The sequence below is a fragment of the Microcaecilia unicolor genome, chromosome 1 (genome assembly GCF_901765095.1).
Source record: "Microcaecilia unicolor chromosome 1, aMicUni1.1, whole genome shotgun sequence".
In the NCBI taxonomy this organism is placed as follows: domain Eukaryota; kingdom Metazoa; phylum Chordata; class Amphibia; order Gymnophiona; family Siphonopidae; genus Microcaecilia; species Microcaecilia unicolor.
In genome coordinates, this window is record NC_044031.1 from 621,498,630 (window position 1) to 621,515,926 (window position 17,297).

Sequence of the window (17,297 nt, forward strand, 5' to 3'; positions counted from 1 at the left end):
ATCCAATATAATAGTCAAGTACAAGAAAGCGACGTTTGCTCACCTGTTTTCAAAGTGAATTATGTAGGTAAATCTTCCAAATTGGGGCTGAGATGGAGCAGAGAGGTACCGTCTGGAGGTTTTGCCATTACTGCAGGTAGAGAAAAGACCCTGCAAAGCTACACTGGGCTGCGAATGACTGCATGGTCAGATTGACATGCATGTGCACACATGCACAGGGAGAGGGGACTCAACCGGCATATGTGTGTGTATGTGCGCTCATGCGCCTCAATTTGACCATGCAGGTACACGTGACCCAGTGAAGCTTTGCAGGGCCTTTTCTCTACCCGTAGTAGTGGCGGGGGTTGCTGGATATGAGGGCCTCTAAAATGGACTGCAGGGGAGACCACTGCCCTAGCCCATTCCTGACCCCAGGACCCCTTCCTCTACAATGGGCCAGAATGCATACAGATTTGCACCATGTGTGGGCAATTTTATGAAATCCTGTTTCAATGGGTAAGGCACCATTTAACCTGTATAAATGGCATTGAAAATTACCCTTCCTGTGTTTTTTCTTTATGCTATTTATATGGTTGAATTCACACTCCTCAGCTCACAGAGAGGATGGATCTCATGGCAGAGTGTTTAGAACGACTGCAGGATCGCTTCCAAAACCTTCCATCCCTCCGAGGGGAGTCGATTTGCATCAGAGAGCAGATCCGGGATAACACATTGTTCCTAGGGGAGCTGGAGAAGCTGGGGGTGTCTCTACATACAATCCGGAGACAAGTGGAAGAACTTCTCACCAACACTCAGGCAGCTGGGGCCGAACCAACAGCTAAAGGTATCAGAGGTGGGAGAATGTGGGAGATGGTAACGGAGGTGGTTAGACATTTGGTGATAGGGGATGCCAAACACTTGGTCCACTGACCTACTGACCTATCTTGTGCAGGGATCCAAGATCAGTCAGAACAGCTGCTGGGTCAGTGGCAGAGCCTCCGAAGTCAGGCTGAGGAGCGAGAGTGCTGGTTGAAGAGCCTGCTGACCCTGGCTGACCGTTTCTGGCATGGACTCTCGGAACTGACTATCACCCTGAATGATACACAGCAGATGGTTCCGGACATGCAGGAAGCTGGTTCTGACCCAGATTCCATCAGGACGAGGCTGAATACTATGCAGGTACAAGCAAACACAAGCAGTGCTGTTTAGATGTGGACAGAGAAAAGTGATATATCATATTCCATCCCCTTTCTCCTTCCTTTTACAAGAGTCAGTTCCTGCTCTGTGGAGTTTACCTTCTCATCAAGGCACAGAGACAAGACAAATAGGAGCTTTCTGAACATTTACCACAATAAATAAGACTAAAATCAATAAGGGTGTGATCAGACAGCCAGTGTTTAGCAACTTTTATGAAGTGAGGGGTTTGAGTGGGATTTGATTAGGCTAGAGAGAGCTCAGTTCAGATATATGTTACAGTAAGGGGGGGGGGGGGTAAGGGTAAGGGTCATGGATTTGATATACCGCCTTCCTGTGGGTACAGCCAGAGCAGTTTACATATATTATACGCAGGAGGAAGCATGGAGTTGGGAGCTGGTAATGGAGGAGAAGGACAGGTAAAAGTGGCTTAGCCGTTGAATAGGGTTCATGAGGAGGGATGCAGTGTGTGTGTGTGTAAATCTACAGAATGCCAGAACTTGCACATCAAGTGGCTGCAAGCGATTAAGTGCTGTTAAGTAAGGGCACAAGTAAGTGGCACAGCATGTAAATACAAGGGAGCACTCACATGGGAAGGCCTCCCAGTTGCACGTGTAACTTATAGCGTACTGGAAATTACATGCGCCTATGGCTGGTGTAACTGCAGGCGCAGAAATGTACAGCGTGCCGGTGTCCGGTTGCGTTAGTATTCTAGAATGGAATCTGGGTGCCTAGATGCCGTTATAAGATAGGCTCTCGCCATGCGGCATCAGTGCGCCGAAAAGGAGGAGCCCAGTTGTAGAATTGCCCCTAACAGGTAATTGTATAGCAGTGCAGCTACATACTGACCCGAGAGGGTGCCTACTTTCCTTTATAGAATACTAGTGTAACAGCTGAAATACATGCCTATAATTTAAGCAGCCATAATGCTGGTGTAAATATTTATATAAGTTATGCACGTAAGTGGGACTTAGCTCTGCCCAGGTTCCACCTATGTTTATGCCTACCTGTAAAATATACATTGTGTAAGATATGCACATGTAACCCTTTCTTGCCTGGTGAGCATCAGTGCAAGATACTTTTAAGTAATTTTTTTTTTTAATTTGTAGGGAGGTCAGGGCTGGGACCAGCTTGAGCTGGGAGGCCAGTTGGAACCACAATCCACTCACTCAGCACTTTCTTTTCTCTCAGTAAAAGCAGTCCAGTCCAGAACAAAAGTTCTTTACAAAAAGATAGGAAAGGAATGGAAAACAAAATGAAGATGTTATAATGCCTTTGTATTGCTCCATGGTGCGACCGCACCTCGAATATTGTGTTCAATTCTGGGCACCGCATCTCAAAAAAGATATATTGGAATTAGAAAAGGTGCAGAGAAAGGCAACGGAAATGATAAAGGGGATGGGATGACTTCCCTATGAGGAAAGGCTAAAGCGGCTAGGGCTCTTCAGCTTGGAGAAAAGGCGACAGAGGAGATATGATAGAGGTCTATAAAATAATGAGTGAAGTTGAACAGGTAGATGTGAAGCGTCTGTTCACGCTTTCCAAAAATACTAGGACTAGGGGGCATGCGATGAAGCTACAATGTAGTAAATTTAAAACGAATCGGAGAAAATGTTTCTTCACTCAACATGTAATTAAACTCTGGAATTCGTTGCCAGAGAATGTGGTAAAGGCGGTTAGCTTAGCGGAGTTTTAAAAAGGTTTGGACGGCTTCCTAAAGGAAAAGTCCATAGACCGTTATTAAATGGACTTGGGGAAAATCCACTATTTCTGGGATAAGCAGTATAAAATGTTTTGTACGTTTTTGGGATCTTGCCGGGTATCTGTGACCTGGATTGGCCACTGTTAGAAACAGGATGCTGGGCTCGGTGGACCTTTGGTCTTTCCCAGTATGGCAATACTTATGTACTTATAAGATTTACTGTAACGTGGATTCTTCAATTAAACTTGGGAGAAGTGCTTAGTAGTAACTATATACAAAGGTACTAAAGTAAGAAAAATAATTTAACACATACTGTACAGTCTTTGAGTTCTTGGGAACTCTATCTGAATAGAGGTTCTAGGTCTCATAGGCCTCCTACAACCTTACCCTGTCTGGGGCTCCTCCCAGATGGTAAGTGCCTCTGTAAGTCCTTTATTCTTTAGTAAATTCTCTGAGCCTTCAAGCTCAAAGTCCTTGGTAGATGGGATCTTTCCCCAGATGGGACTCTGCTATTCATTTTGTTATCTTTGTAGATATTATGGACTTCTTCCAGTCCCCTGTTGCTCCTTCTGGCTCGATCTTTTACTGATCTTCTCCTTCTTCTCCTATGAAGGTGGTGACAGCAGAAGATAGCCAGATTGTGAAGCCAGGGGGAGTAGAGAGGCATGTGTACGCACTGAGTAGGTGCGCTGGACCACCTGAAAAAAGGCGGCTCTGTCCGAAGTTCGTTTGGGGGAGCAGTTGCTCCCCTGGTGCCCCACCTAGCTACACCACTGAATGACAGTAGTCTGATCCCCACCAGGAATCAGTTCAGCAGCTGAATGGGCTGTTACTATTTTCACACCCGTTCTGTTCTCCTATGCATTAATTGCGCTAAACAGTCACAAGCCCCTCTTATTTAAGTACATAAGTACATAAGTAATGCCATACTGGGAAAAGACCAAGGGTCCATCGAGCCCAGCATCTTGTCCATGATAGCAGCCAATCCAGGCCAAGGGCACCTGGCAAGCTTCCCAAACGTACAAACATTCTATACATGTTATTCCTGGGATTTTGGATTTTTCCAAGTCCGTTTAGTAGCGGTTTATGGACTTGTCCTTTAGGAAACCGTCCAACCCCTTTTTAAACTCTGCTAAGCTAACCGCCTTCACCACATTTTCCGGCAATGAATTCCAGAGTTTAATTACACGTTGGGTGAAGAAAAATTTTCTCCGATTTGTTTTAAATTTACTACACTGTAGTTTAATCGCATTTAATGGTGCAGTGGCCAGGGAGCAGGAGACAAAGACAAAAACTCCCTCTGGGCTTGGTATTTATTTGATCCCAGTTTACCCCCCCCCCCCCCCCCCACAAGGGGTGACTCCTGCTACTGCTGTCATTCCAGACGGAAGGGCCATCCCTTGTTCCAGAAAAATTAGGATAAGAAATGAGTGAATAACAATACACTGGTAGAGCCTTTAGAGGTTTCTGCATTCCTAAGCAGCACAGAACCTTAGTGCCTCTACATGTATATTTACAGAATAGTAATTAAGTGAAATTTTGGCATTTATACATACATATGTGCACACACATGATATGCTCTTATTATAATCATTTGGGCATTTCATAGAATTATCCATTAAACTCTGGAATTCGTTGCCGGAGAATGTAGTGAAGGCGGTTAGCTTGGCAGAGTTTAAAAAGGGGTTGGACGGTTTCCTAAAGGACAAGTCCATGGACTTGGGAAAAATCCACAATTTCGGGAATAGCTTGTATAAAATGTTTGTACGTTTGGGTAGCTTGCCGGGTATCCTTGACCTGGATTGGCCGCTGCCGGGGACAGGATGCTGGGCTCGATGGACCTTTGGTCTTTTCCCAGTATGGCATTACTTATGTACCCTCTGAGAGGAATTTGAACTGTATACGGAAATGGATAGGGAGCAAATGAAGTGACTTGAGGAGAAAGTTATGTGAGTGTAGTGACACTGGTGGAAGATAAGTCATGGTGCAGAATTTTGAACAGAATGAAGGGGTGAGAGTTGGTTTAGTGGGATACCTGTGAGGAGCAGGTTGCAGTAGTCTAAGCGGGAGGGGATGAGACTGTGGATAAGAAAAAGACAGACTTTGGTGATATTATAGAGATAGAGAAGCAATATTAGCAGTATTTTGGATGTGTGCAGAGGCCATTTGGAGATCAGTGACAATAAACAGAAAGTGTGTCTATCTGCATGTCTGTCTGCCTGTGCTTGTGTCTTTCTATGTGTGGAGGATGAAATCAAAAACACGAACAGCCTGTAGAGAAGGGGAAGTAACAAGAATCTGCTGCTTTTTTGACCTACGGGTTATCTGCATAGTCTGAGGAGCCCTGTGATGACTCTGTCTTGACCTGTCAGCATTTAATTGACCTTTCCTGTTCTTATGTGCCCTGTAAGGCTCTTCGAAAGGAAGTTGACAATCTGCAAAATGACCTGGATACCCTGGGCATTCTTGGCGTGGAACTGATGTCATCCTGTGGGGACATGGACAAGCCCAACGTTACAAAGAGTTTGGATGATGTGAGTATGTAGAGAACAGCAAAGAAGAGGATGTGTGACAGGTGGGAAGGAGTAAAGCAAGGGTGACTCCATGAGGAGTGGAGGAGCTGGGTGGTAAAGAGAGAAGCCAGATGTTAGGTAAAAGGGTGGGGAGATGTATGATTGGCACTTGAGGACAGCAGGGTGGTAGAGGATAAGTGGTAGTGGCCACTGGGAAATATGTCCCAAAGAACGAGGGTCTCATTTAGGAGCAGTATGCTGACTGGAGAACTCCTGACAGTCATTACAGAGACTCTGAAACAGAAGTGCATTTCCTGCCACATTATTTGGTAAGTCCTGGGGGGTGGGTGGGAAGATTGCCAGGGAATTGCAGAAGCCATGTGAGTTAATTCACTTGCTGTACTTTGAAAGTATCTTTCACCTTGCCACTTCAGTTCTCTCCAAAATCTGAACCGTTAGAAACACGTGTGACAAAGGAAAACTCTTAGCTTTCCTAAAAGTCTGCAGGGATTCAAGAGCACCATAGCTAGGGTTAACATATTTGCCGTGACAAAAAAAGAGGACACAAAATATAATTCAGCCATGCACTCTGTCACCCCCATGCCCCATTCCCTGTCACCCCTCATGTCACACCCCATCACACCACACCCTTGCACAGCAGTGTCACCTTGACCCCCCCTCCAAGAAAGCCAGATTCCCTCTCTCCTCCCATGTATGTCTCCTCCCCAATCTTTTTTCCAGCCTCCCTCCACCCACCTTTTTTTACAGCTCCCTCCCTCCACCCACATGACTCCATTCACATCCCCTCCCCTCCTGTACCTTATTGTTGGGCCCTGGTGGTCTAGTGGCCTCTTCAGGGCAGGAAAGAGCCCCCTCTTTCCTGCCTGGTGCTGCTGCAGACCTCTTGCTCCCAGCGCTGCTTCAAAATGGCTACCAAGAGTTCAAACAGTAACCTCGCAGCCTTTGTATACAATATCTGGCACATATGCCTCTCTCCTGCCATTAGCCACAAGTTTTCCACACATTAAATTCGAATACATTTAGCTTTGCATGGCACAGTGTAACAGTAAAGGTATTGGATCACTTATTATATCTGGCATGGTATTACGCTCATAGTAGAAGCTATGCACTCAGACATCCATGCGTGGTGTTCCATGAGCCTTCTACATTGGCCCCATGTGTGTGACTGGGTCAGGAATGGCAGTGGGGAGTGCAAAAGAGAAAGAGATTTAGAGGCACAGGTAATGAGAGATGCAAAAATATGATTCATCCTCTTCCTTCCTTCTAGCTTTATGCTACCTGGAACAGCCTGAATAAGATGTGGAATGAGCATTACAATAAATTAGAGGCGAGACTCCAGGCCTCATTGAGCCACCAGGAGGCCATACAGGTAAGAAGCAGCAGGGGAATGGTCAGTTTCCTTTTTATCTATACCAGACCAGTTCAGACTAATTGGGTTATGTCCATCCACCAGAAGAAGGAGAAGGAGAAAAATAGTTCCAACTAATTCGGCCCCTTAAGGGTATCGTGCAGCCTGGAATGTTCAGTATTTTTCTCTGTCTCTAAGTGGATGGTGGATGAATCATGCAAATCCTCCTTTGTGCTTTTTACTTGGCTCATGCCTCGGGTTATCAGGATGCCAGTTGAGTAGGGGGGGGTGGGATCTTTGCTAGTTGATTTGTGCTCATTTTACTGGCAGACTATGCCTGAGCGAGGATGATGTTCGGTGGTGCCAGGTCCCTCATTCCCCAGATAAGGTGACACATAAGTATATAAGTGGTGGTCTGGGTCCCTACCCCCACTTCCAGCTCCACTCTTTTTCTTGGGTGGCACCTATACGTAGTGAAATGAGGCTTCTGTGTGGAATTATCCTTGGCAAGTATACAATCTTTATTTTAAAGATGAGGTAATTGGTACTACATTATCTTCAGCTTTTCCTTCAGAAAACTGGGAGGTTTTGACTGTGTGCCCCAACTGTTGCTTGTCAGAGGACAGCTGTTGCGTGCCAAGCCCCTTGAAATTGAGTTTATTCCCTGTCTGTAGTGTATTCTGGTTCCCTTTCTAAAAATGTGTGAATGAATGCCTACATGCAGTGACCTAGAATCTCTGCTCTAATCTTGGCAGGTATCTATACTTAAGGGGCTCCTTGTACTACTACTACTACTATTTAGCATTTCTATAGTGCTACAAGGCATACGCAGCGCTGCACAAACATAGAAGAAAGACAGTCCCTGCTCAAAGAGCGTACAATCTAATAGACAAAAAATAAATAAAGTAAGCAAATCAAATCAATTAATGTGAACGGGAAGGAAGAGAGGAGGGTAGGTGGAGGCGAGTGGTTACAAGTGGTTACGAGTCAAAAGCAGTGTTAAAGAGGTGGGCTTTCAGTCTAGATTTAAAGGTGGCCAAGGAAGGGGCAAGACGTAGGGGCTCAGGAAGTTTATTCCAGGCGTAGGGTGCAGCGAGACAGAAGGCGCGAAGTCTGGAGTTGGCAGTAGTGGAGAAGGGAACAGATAAGAAGGATTTATCCATGGAGCGGAGTGCACGGGAAGGGGTGTAGGGAAGGACGAGTGTGGAGAGATACTGGGGAGCAGCAGAGTGAGTGCATTTATAGGTTAGTAGAAGAAGTTTGACAGGATGCGAAAACGTATAGGGAGCCAGTGAAGAGTCTTGAGGAGAGGGGTAGTATGAGTAAAGCGACCCTGGTGGAAGACGAGACGGGCAGCAGAGTTTTGAACCGACTGGAGAGGGGAGAGGTGACTAAGTGGGAGGCCAGCAAGAAGCAAATTGCAGTAGTCTAAACGAGAGCCTCAGTAAGCCCAGTGATGATCCTAGGTCAGGTGGCACCCGGGGTGGATCGCCGATGCGCACCCTCCCCCCCGGGTGCAGCACGACACCCCCCCCCCCACGACGCATCAACCCTCCCCCCCCCCAGGTGCATTCTTAGCTACTGGGAGCAGCCGCGTGGCTCTCGGCTCCGCTGGCTTCCTGCTCCCTCTGCCCCGGAACAGGAAGTAACCTGTTCCGGGGCAGAGGGAGCAGGGAACCAGCGGAGCCAACAGGCGCGCAGCTGCTCTCTGCACCCCTCCAGCAGCGTGCACCCGGGGCGGACAGCCCCCACCGCCCCGCCCTTGGTACGCCACTGAGTAAGCCCAACACGGGTTTACTGCTCACTATACAGGAAGTACCACTGGGCTACTGCAGCAGCCCGGCAGTATTTCCCACCCCTAGTGTGCCGTCATAAATTTTTGTAGTGCCGGAGTGTACCCGGTGGTAATCGGGCAGTGCCGAGCGCTGCCCGGTTAACACCGGGTTAACGCAGGAGCTCTTACCGCAACCTCAATGGGTGGCAGTAAGGACTCCCCCCGAAATGGCTGCACAGCAATGCTTTACTTGCCGCACGGCCATTTCCTGCAGGAAGGTGAGACTTCCCTTGTACCAGCTGCGGTAAATAGGGGCCTCGGTGTGCATGTAAAACAGGCGCCGACACTAGCGTCGGCCCCCTTTTACTGCTGCTTGGTAAAAGGGGCCCTAGGTTTGTCTTTCACTAATGCCCTGCTTTCTGTCACTACTTATTTTTTCTTATGGGAGAAGTGTTTCCGCTGTTTCCCTTTCTGTGTTCCCATCTGCATAGCCCTCTGAGTTCTTTCTTGGGTGGAGCTTTTAGTTTAAGTCGTTGCACAAAGGGCAGGCTTCTTTTATTTTAATTTCTCAGCCTCTGGTTTTGGTGTCTTTTTCTTTTCCCATTTAAAAAAAAAAATTTCAAGTGTTTTCTTTCTTTTGCAAATCTTGCTGAGGCCTGGGGTTGCCATGTTTCTTTCTTTCTTTCTTTCTCTCTCTCTCTCGCTTTTTTTTTTTTTTGCTTAGTGCATCTTTGACCTCTTACCATATCTTCTCCATTTAGTCAGTAGGAGCTCACATCCCATGATGGCACTATGGCAGCCATATTTGAACTGCTTTTCTGATAATACTAAGAAGAAAAGAAGCAAAAAGGAATTGATTAGAAAATTCAGAGAGGTCAAACATCACCATATTTCTCCCTCTGATCTGACAAAAATTGAAGAAGTGTCTAGAAATGCTTATTTATAGCAGAGGTGGAGTTAATTTATCTCATCAATTTGCTTTGTTCAATAAAACATTATTTTAAAAGGAAAGTTGTATAATTAAGGGGCTCTTGGGGTGACTCTTCCGATGTGGACACTTCCTGAAAGGTCATGCTCTTTCTCTGACCCTCCCCAGAGGCTGTTTAATTGGCTGGACACTGCAGAGGCAAGGCTTTCGGAGGAGTTCCTGGTGGGTGGAGACCTGGACATGGTGAAGCAGCAGCTCTTGGATTTAAAGGTATGGACGAGTCTTGGGAATCTTGAGTACAGATGTTTCTTGGGAATCTTGAGTACAGATGTTTCTAGGGATGGGGGAAAGAGGCATCATGGCTTCATCTACAGAACCTAATTTTATTTATTTTATTTGGTTTTTGCTCACACCTTTTTCAGTAGTAGCTCAAGGTGAGTTACGTTCAGGTACACTGGATATCAGTGCTGTGAATCTCTCCAAGCATTTGATAATAAAAGGCAGAAAGTCTAAAAAAGGGAAATAAGGAATTCTCCACTGCTGAGAATTTAAAGATGACAATGAGATGGTCTGAGGTGTTTGGGCATCCTACTGTTAAATACACGCTTGTAATATTTCTAGTGATATTCATTAGATTCTTGATTTGTGAGAAGGCAGGTTATAAATGCATAACATAAAATATATGGGTATTTACAGAACAGCGCTAAAGTGGATTTTTAGCATTTACACGTATGTGCACACACATGCACTTATATGGCAGCATTGAAATCATGTATGTGCAGATTCAGCACATAGATTTTAGTTCTTTATTTATAAAATTATTCCCATATGGTACGTGCTTTGGAATAAGTGCAGCTTTACGTGTGAGAGAATTTGTTTGCTACAGGCGTTCTCCTAGCATCCTATAAAGACACATGGATGTCTTTGTTGCCTTTTTAAAATAAAAAAAAAAAATCAATATCATGATATAAACCTGTCACTAGAGACCCAAGCTAAAGTCACCACAAAGAAAATGTTTCTCTCAATGTGGAAACTAAAATGTGTGAAACCATTCTTCCCGAGGGAAATATTTCGCAATCTGGTACTGTCAATGGTACTAAGCCACGCAGACTACTGTACCGGAATCTATGCGGGATGCAAAGAACAAATTATAAAGAAACTCCAGACCACTCAAAACACAGCAGCAAGGCTTATATTTGGTAAAACGTGTTTTGACAGCGCCAAACCACTCCGAGAAAAACTGCACTGGCTTTCAGTTAAGGAACGCATCACTTTCAAAATCTGCACGACAGTTCATAAAATCATCTATGGTGAGGCACCAGGATATATGACAGACCTCATCGACCTGCCACCCAGAAACACCATAAAATCAGCACGATCATACCTAAACCTACACTACCCAAGCAGCAAAGAACTTAAATACAAATCCACTTATGCATCCAGCTTCTCCTACCTGAGCGCACAACTGTGGAACGCACTACCAAAAGCAGTAAAAACTACACCTGACTACTTGAACTTCCGGAAAGCACTAAAAACAGATCTATTCAGAAGGGCATACCCCAATGACCCAACATAAAAAACCTGGGCATTTGCTACACAACGTAACCAAAGACCGTAATGGACATATCCTAACTCTTCCTCTCCCCCCAAAGTTCTCCCCAACTGTCTCTTCCACACATGTACCTCATTCTACCATAATATCACCTTGATATTGTTCACACCTTGTATTTGCTCACATTGGAATCGGTTAACACCGTTTACGGTACTATGTAAGCCACATTGAGCCTGCAAAGAGGTGGGAAAATGTGTGATACAAATGCAACAAATAAATAAATAAATCATGTACCCCATGTACAATATGTAATGCATACCCAACCCACCAACCCTGACCCTGCACAGTCATGGTGTTAACTACAAACAATATTCTGCATCCACAGAAGCCTTCCTCACACAAGTGCGGAACAGAACTAGGGCATTTCCTCATAGAATTCACCATACCCCCATAAAAGTATGATTCTGGCTTCTTCTCACCATCTTGCAACATAACACCTCTTCAGTAGCAGGCATATTATGAATTAATACAAAGCCCTACAAAAGTCACTCAGTACCTATAGAACAAATCTACCATTCCATAACATCAACAAGGACCTTCCTAGGAAAGGCAGAACATCATTTAAGAAATTTAAACAAGCCAGATTACTACAGATCCCTACAGACACTCAGTACTAACAGAACAGCTGGCCTCAGTCACACATGCAGAACAAAGACATACCCTCTCCAAATACAGGATAAGCAACCAGAAAATAAAAGTAGAAATATGTAGACAAAATTAACCCCAAGAAGCCAGACTCTGCATGCAGTGCAATTTTCTCCTATACTGTGCAAAATATAAGATAGCAGATGTCAATTCCTAAAGCAGACATATTCCAATCACTAAATGGAAAATAAAAATTGTTTTGTACCTTTTGTTGTTTGGTGATTTTATTTTTCTAATCACTTTGGTCCCAGCCTCTGGTTCTTTTTTCCTCTATCCTCTTTACTCACTGTCCATGGCCTGCTGTCCATTTGCTATTTCTTTTCTATCCTGCTGTCTTTTCTTGCTTCCTCTCCTACATTCCTCTCCAATATTGGTCTCACATACTCAGCTTTCTTCCATTTATTTTTATATATCTGAATCCACTGAAATTTCATCCCTTCTTCTCACCAGCCAGTCTTCAAATTTCCTTTTTTATTGTTTCTATCCATATCTTTTCATCTCTCCTTCATCCATTTCAGGCAACTTCCATCTCTTTTCCCTCTTTCCCTTTTTGTAAGAAATTAAAGACTTACTAGATGATATTCCACCAGCGGTGGTTAATGTTTTTTAAAATGCTGACCATGGCTGGTTAAATTAACCCCAGATATTCGGTGCCGGGCCATGTATGGACACTGGTACTGAATATCCAGGGCTAATATCCTTCTCACCCAGTACTTCCCTCATCCGTAACTGTCTTGTCTGTCGGTATTATTTAGATTGTAAGCTCTTTTGAGCAGGGACTGTCTCTTTGTGTCAGGTGTTCAGCGCTGTGTGCGTCTGGTAGCGTTATACAAATGCTAATAATAATAATATAAACTACTCTGACTGCTGCAGCTTTTGTGGGTGCTGGGTGATATTCATCTGGGGCCTACATAAGACAGTCACGTGGGCCCCAGCTGAATATTATTGACCAGGATCTGCATAACTGTGAAAACCTTTTGTGAAGCCCCCTGAGTCCCCTGGCCTGCAGAAAGAGTACCCTCCTCCTGTTCCCCCTCCTCCCAGATTGTGACTTGAACAACCACCTCTCCCCTGAGCAGCCCTCCAACCCCTAAGATCTTAGGTCTTGGTAGGTCCCTCCCTCCCCAGGTCTACCTCTGAGCATTGGTGGTCCAATAGGGAGAGGAGCAAACCTTCCTCACTCCTGCCCCTAACAGTAACATCCTGAAAATGGCTCTGTGACCAGGACAGGTCAGGGGCGGTACAGGGGGCAGCATCGAGGAGAAGTCAGCAGTTACGTGGGTCCTGGTTGATATTTAGTGCCGGGACCCGCATAGCTACTCTGGCCAGGTTAGGACAGCTTTTGAATTGTCCTAACTTGGCCAGGTTAGCTATGCGGGTACCAGCATTGAATATTGCTGGCACCCACATAATCTCTGGCTTCTCCTCAACGCTGCCCCCTGTACCACCCTTGACCTGCCCACTTTTAGCATGGGAGGTCAGAGTCAATATTCAGCCGCACTGCCCAGTTTAGTACTGCTAAATATTGAATAACGAGGGTTAAGTGGCCATAGGAAATTTCAGCAGGCAGGAGCCTCTCCTGCCCGCTTAAATCGCTTTGAATACTGGCCAGTTATTTGTTTAAAAAATGTTTACGCTGACGCTACTGGTTATTTGTATTGTATTATATTTTATAGTAAGTCCTAGTAATGGCCAGTTTCTTCATTGGAATCTGCTTTGAACCATTTGTGGTATTTAGTGGAATTTAAGAATAAATATTGTATGGGTTGAGGAGAACTGTAGGTATAAGAAGTGAAGGGGAAGGGATGCAGGGGGTTGGGAAAAATATGGGTTGAAGAAGAAGAAGGTTTCAGGATGAAGACAGAGTGGGGAAGATAACTGAAGGATGAGACTGAATGTTTGTTTGTGGTGGGAAAGGCCATAAGTTGAGACAAACATTGTGGGCTGAAGAAGCTTAACTGAGAATCCAGAAAAGCAATGCACCAACTAGTGAAAACAGTGAGCTGGAGAATCTCAAGCCTGATAGGGAAGTTATGGAGCGATAAAGCCTTAGCCATGGATTAAAGTCAGCAGCCAGCTGTAAAAATCTGATGACAAACATTCCTCACTGCTATTCTTGTTCACTTTTCTGCTGTTTATGATGGTAATTACTGTTCCTGAGCAGGAGTTCAAGAGGGAGCTTTACCAACACAAGGTTGAGCTAGAATGCCTCCATCACCGCACCCTGCCTGTGAAATATGAGGACAAAGAGCCTGCAGCTCAGCTGAATGATTTCCGGCAACGATGGGATCGGCTGGAGGAGGAAGTCGTGGACAGACAGGTAAAAAGCATCCTGCAGTCCTGTCAGTGATGCTATGTATTGTAGTGGTGGGGATATGGTGACATACTTCTGCAAGGGATTTCAGAATTATTATTATGGTTATTTATTTAGTTATTGGGATTTACTTACCAGTGCTGCCTTTTCTGAACATTTTGCCATAAATTTGCCTATATGGTTGCAGAACTGAATACATTAAAAAGATCATCAGGTGCTGAAAATGTCAGTAACTGCAGCAAAATGCAGAACCTGTAGACAGAGATAACAGTAGTTTCCTGAAAGTACTGCAGACAGACAGGCTATGCTATGAGTCAGCAGCCTCTGGAGGCAGGAAGCCAAAGCCCTTACAGAGTGAAGAATAATAACATTTGGAGGCTGATATTCAAAGGTGCTTAAACTGTCAGTTGCAGTGCCAACCACATAAAAAATTACACCAGTTATCTGCATGACTTTGGTCGTTTTAATTGCAAAACAGATAAAGTTATATGTTTTAGTTCAAAATCTCTTTATGGAAAACAAGTGTAACATCACTGGGCAGTTACACTATCAGCTTCAGATCTCGTGCCCCAGTTACACTCTAGAAGCGACAATGACATTTTTGATTTTTTTGTAATCCCCTCCCTCTCTTCTCTTAACAGCCCACGCCACTTCGATCACCCATTTCTGGTTAAGGGGGAATATGAGGAGTGGAATTTTCAAGTGTGTGTGTGTGGGGGGGGGGGGGGGGGGGTAGGTAGGCTAAGGATTCTTAGGGTAATTTGGCAGATGTCAGTCAGTTGGATTGCGGTGATTTTATTCTCTTACTTTATGGGGTAATAGGAAGGGCGGGCATACAAAAATCTTTAGCATAGGGGGTAGAGTAGGGGTAGGTGTTGATATATTTTTTACAAATACTTGTTTGTCGTAATGGTATTGTATTGATTCTTTTGTTTTGCACTTGATATGGCAGTTATGCTATGTTGTTGCGAGTTCTCTGGAAGTTAGAAAAAAACCCAAACAAACAAAACAAGATACATAAGGTAGCACTTAGAATCACCAAGCAGATTTATCTCTATCCTCCCCACTACCTGACACACTCACATCAACTATCCCCATTCCCACTCAAACCACTAGCCATTGTGCCCCACTAGGTGCTCTTCCTTATACCTAGTAGAGTTCCAGCAGGCTTAATCTCTTCTCCCCTCTCTCCCCCCATAACTCCATGGAACCACTGGTGCTTCCCTTACAAAGCCAGATTCTTCTGTAAGAGCATCCACCAGTTCACCTACATTACTGCCCTATAAAAGGAGAGTGGATGGGGCAGCTGCGGGTAGTCTAAAAAGTAAAATGTTAATATTACTATTGGATTATTGGTTCACCCATGAATTGATAGTGAGTGTGACTATTGGGCAGACTGAGTGGACCGTTCAAGTCTTTATTTGCCACCCTTTGTTAAGTTACTATGAAGAAAGGGATGTTACAAGTAATGTGCTGCAAGGATTGGTTCTTTTTAACACTTTTATATGCAATATTGTGAAAGGGCTGTCTGGTAATGGTTGCTCCTTTGCAGATAATGCTAAAATTTGTAATATGTTAGATACCCCAGATGGTGTGGATAAATTACGAGGGATGTAGCAAAACTTGAAAAATGGTAATTTGACAGCTAAGATTTAATGCTAAAAAATGCAGGGTCAAGTATTTGGACCACTAAAACCTAAGGGGATGGTAGAGTATAGGGGACAAAGTGTTTCTGTGCATGGAAAAAGAATGAGGTATCTGATGATTTTATTAGAGAATGTGACAACAAAAGCAAGAAAGATGCTTGGGTGAAATGTTTAATAGTAGTAGTAGTAGTAGTAGTAGTAGTGCACAGAAAGAGGAATGGCCAGCAAGAAAAAGGAAGTGATATTACCTCTGTGTATGTGTCTGTTGAGATTTCATTTAGAGTGTTGAAGACAACACCTTCAAAAAGATATAAGCAGGATGGAATTGGTCCAGAGGGCAGTTACTAAAATGGTCGGTTTTCTTTGTTATAAAGCATATGGGGCCAGACTTATGTATACTTTGGAAGAAAGGTGAGAAAGAGAAGATATGATAGAGACATTTAAATACCTCCATGTCATAAATTCACAGGAAGCTCTGAAATGAGAAGGCATAAGATGAAGCTGAAAGGTGACAGACTTAGGAATAACCTAAGGAAATATTTCTTCATGGAAAGGGGGTGGATTTGTTGAATGGTCTCCTAGTGGAGGTAGAGGAGATGAAGACTGTCTGAATTCAAGAAAGCTTGGGATGGGTATGTGGGATATTTGAGGGGAAGGAAGGGATGGTAGATGGTATGGATGGGCAGACTGAATAACTTTATGGTCTTTATCTGCCTTTATTTTTCTCTGTTTCTATTTTCCATGGTTTTTTTTTTTTAATTTAAGGTGGCAATTTTATAACTGAGCACACCTGTAAATAGTATCCCCCAAATTCTATATATAGCACCTTAAGTTGTGCACACTAATTTGGCCGCATGGCCAAATTGTGCACACAACATAATTGATTAACAAGTCAGTCAGTGCCGATAACTGGTACTTAACCAATTAGCAGCACTAATTGGCTTTAATTAGAATTTACGCGCACAACTTTCTAGGTGTATTCTACAACACGATGCACATAAATTCCCATGCATGCAGTTGAAAAGGGGGAATGGCCATGGGCATGAAATGGAACTATGCACACTATCACAGAATATACCTGATCTGCACCAAACTTAGGCGCAGGTATTTAGGTGGCCTAAATGGGTGTGTCTAAATTTTAGTCACAAGAATGGCGTGTAGGCATATTCTATAAACTGTCCCTAACTTTAACCATTTGGTTTTTCAGCACTAATTTTTAAGGCACCATTTATAGAATTTGGCCCTATGTGCATATATTGAACTTTTGCATGTGCAAGTGAATTTTCAAAATGAAAGTATGCATGTATGCTTTGAAAATGTATTGCAGGAAATTTATGAGTGCCATCACATTTATTTGTTTTTTAATTTATAAAATGTATATCCCGTTTAAAACTTGTGACTTACAAAAAAAAGCATACATAAAAAATTCTTGAACATGTAGAAATTTGCTGGATTAATTTACGTTCATTTACATCTATTATCTAAAGTCTGCATATAAACTCTTACTGCCCCCTCCCCCCCTGAGATAACACTTCTGCTCACTTAGGGTAAATTTGCATGCATAGAGGCTGCACACACAGAAGTTTACATGCACATCGGGAGGACAGTTCTATCAACTCTA

General features: G+C 43.9%; 1 protein-coding gene across 1 annotated transcript in view; it reads left to right on the forward strand.

Annotated features, from left to right (window-relative positions):
- Positions 1-603: 603 nt before the first annotated feature.
- Positions 604-17,297, forward strand: part of LOC115460280 (microtubule-actin cross-linking factor 1-like) — a 30,253-nt gene continuing 13,559 nt past the window's right edge. The window contains exons 1-6 of the mRNA XM_030190077.1: positions 604-823; positions 932-1,158; positions 5,287-5,409; positions 6,677-6,778; positions 9,628-9,729; positions 13,881-14,036. Of these exons, the coding sequence (XP_030045937.1) occupies positions 604-823; positions 932-1,158; positions 5,287-5,409; positions 6,677-6,778; positions 9,628-9,729; positions 13,881-14,036 (930 nt within the window). The remainder of the gene's footprint in view (positions 824-931; positions 1,159-5,286; positions 5,410-6,676; positions 6,779-9,627; positions 9,730-13,880; positions 14,037-17,297) is intronic.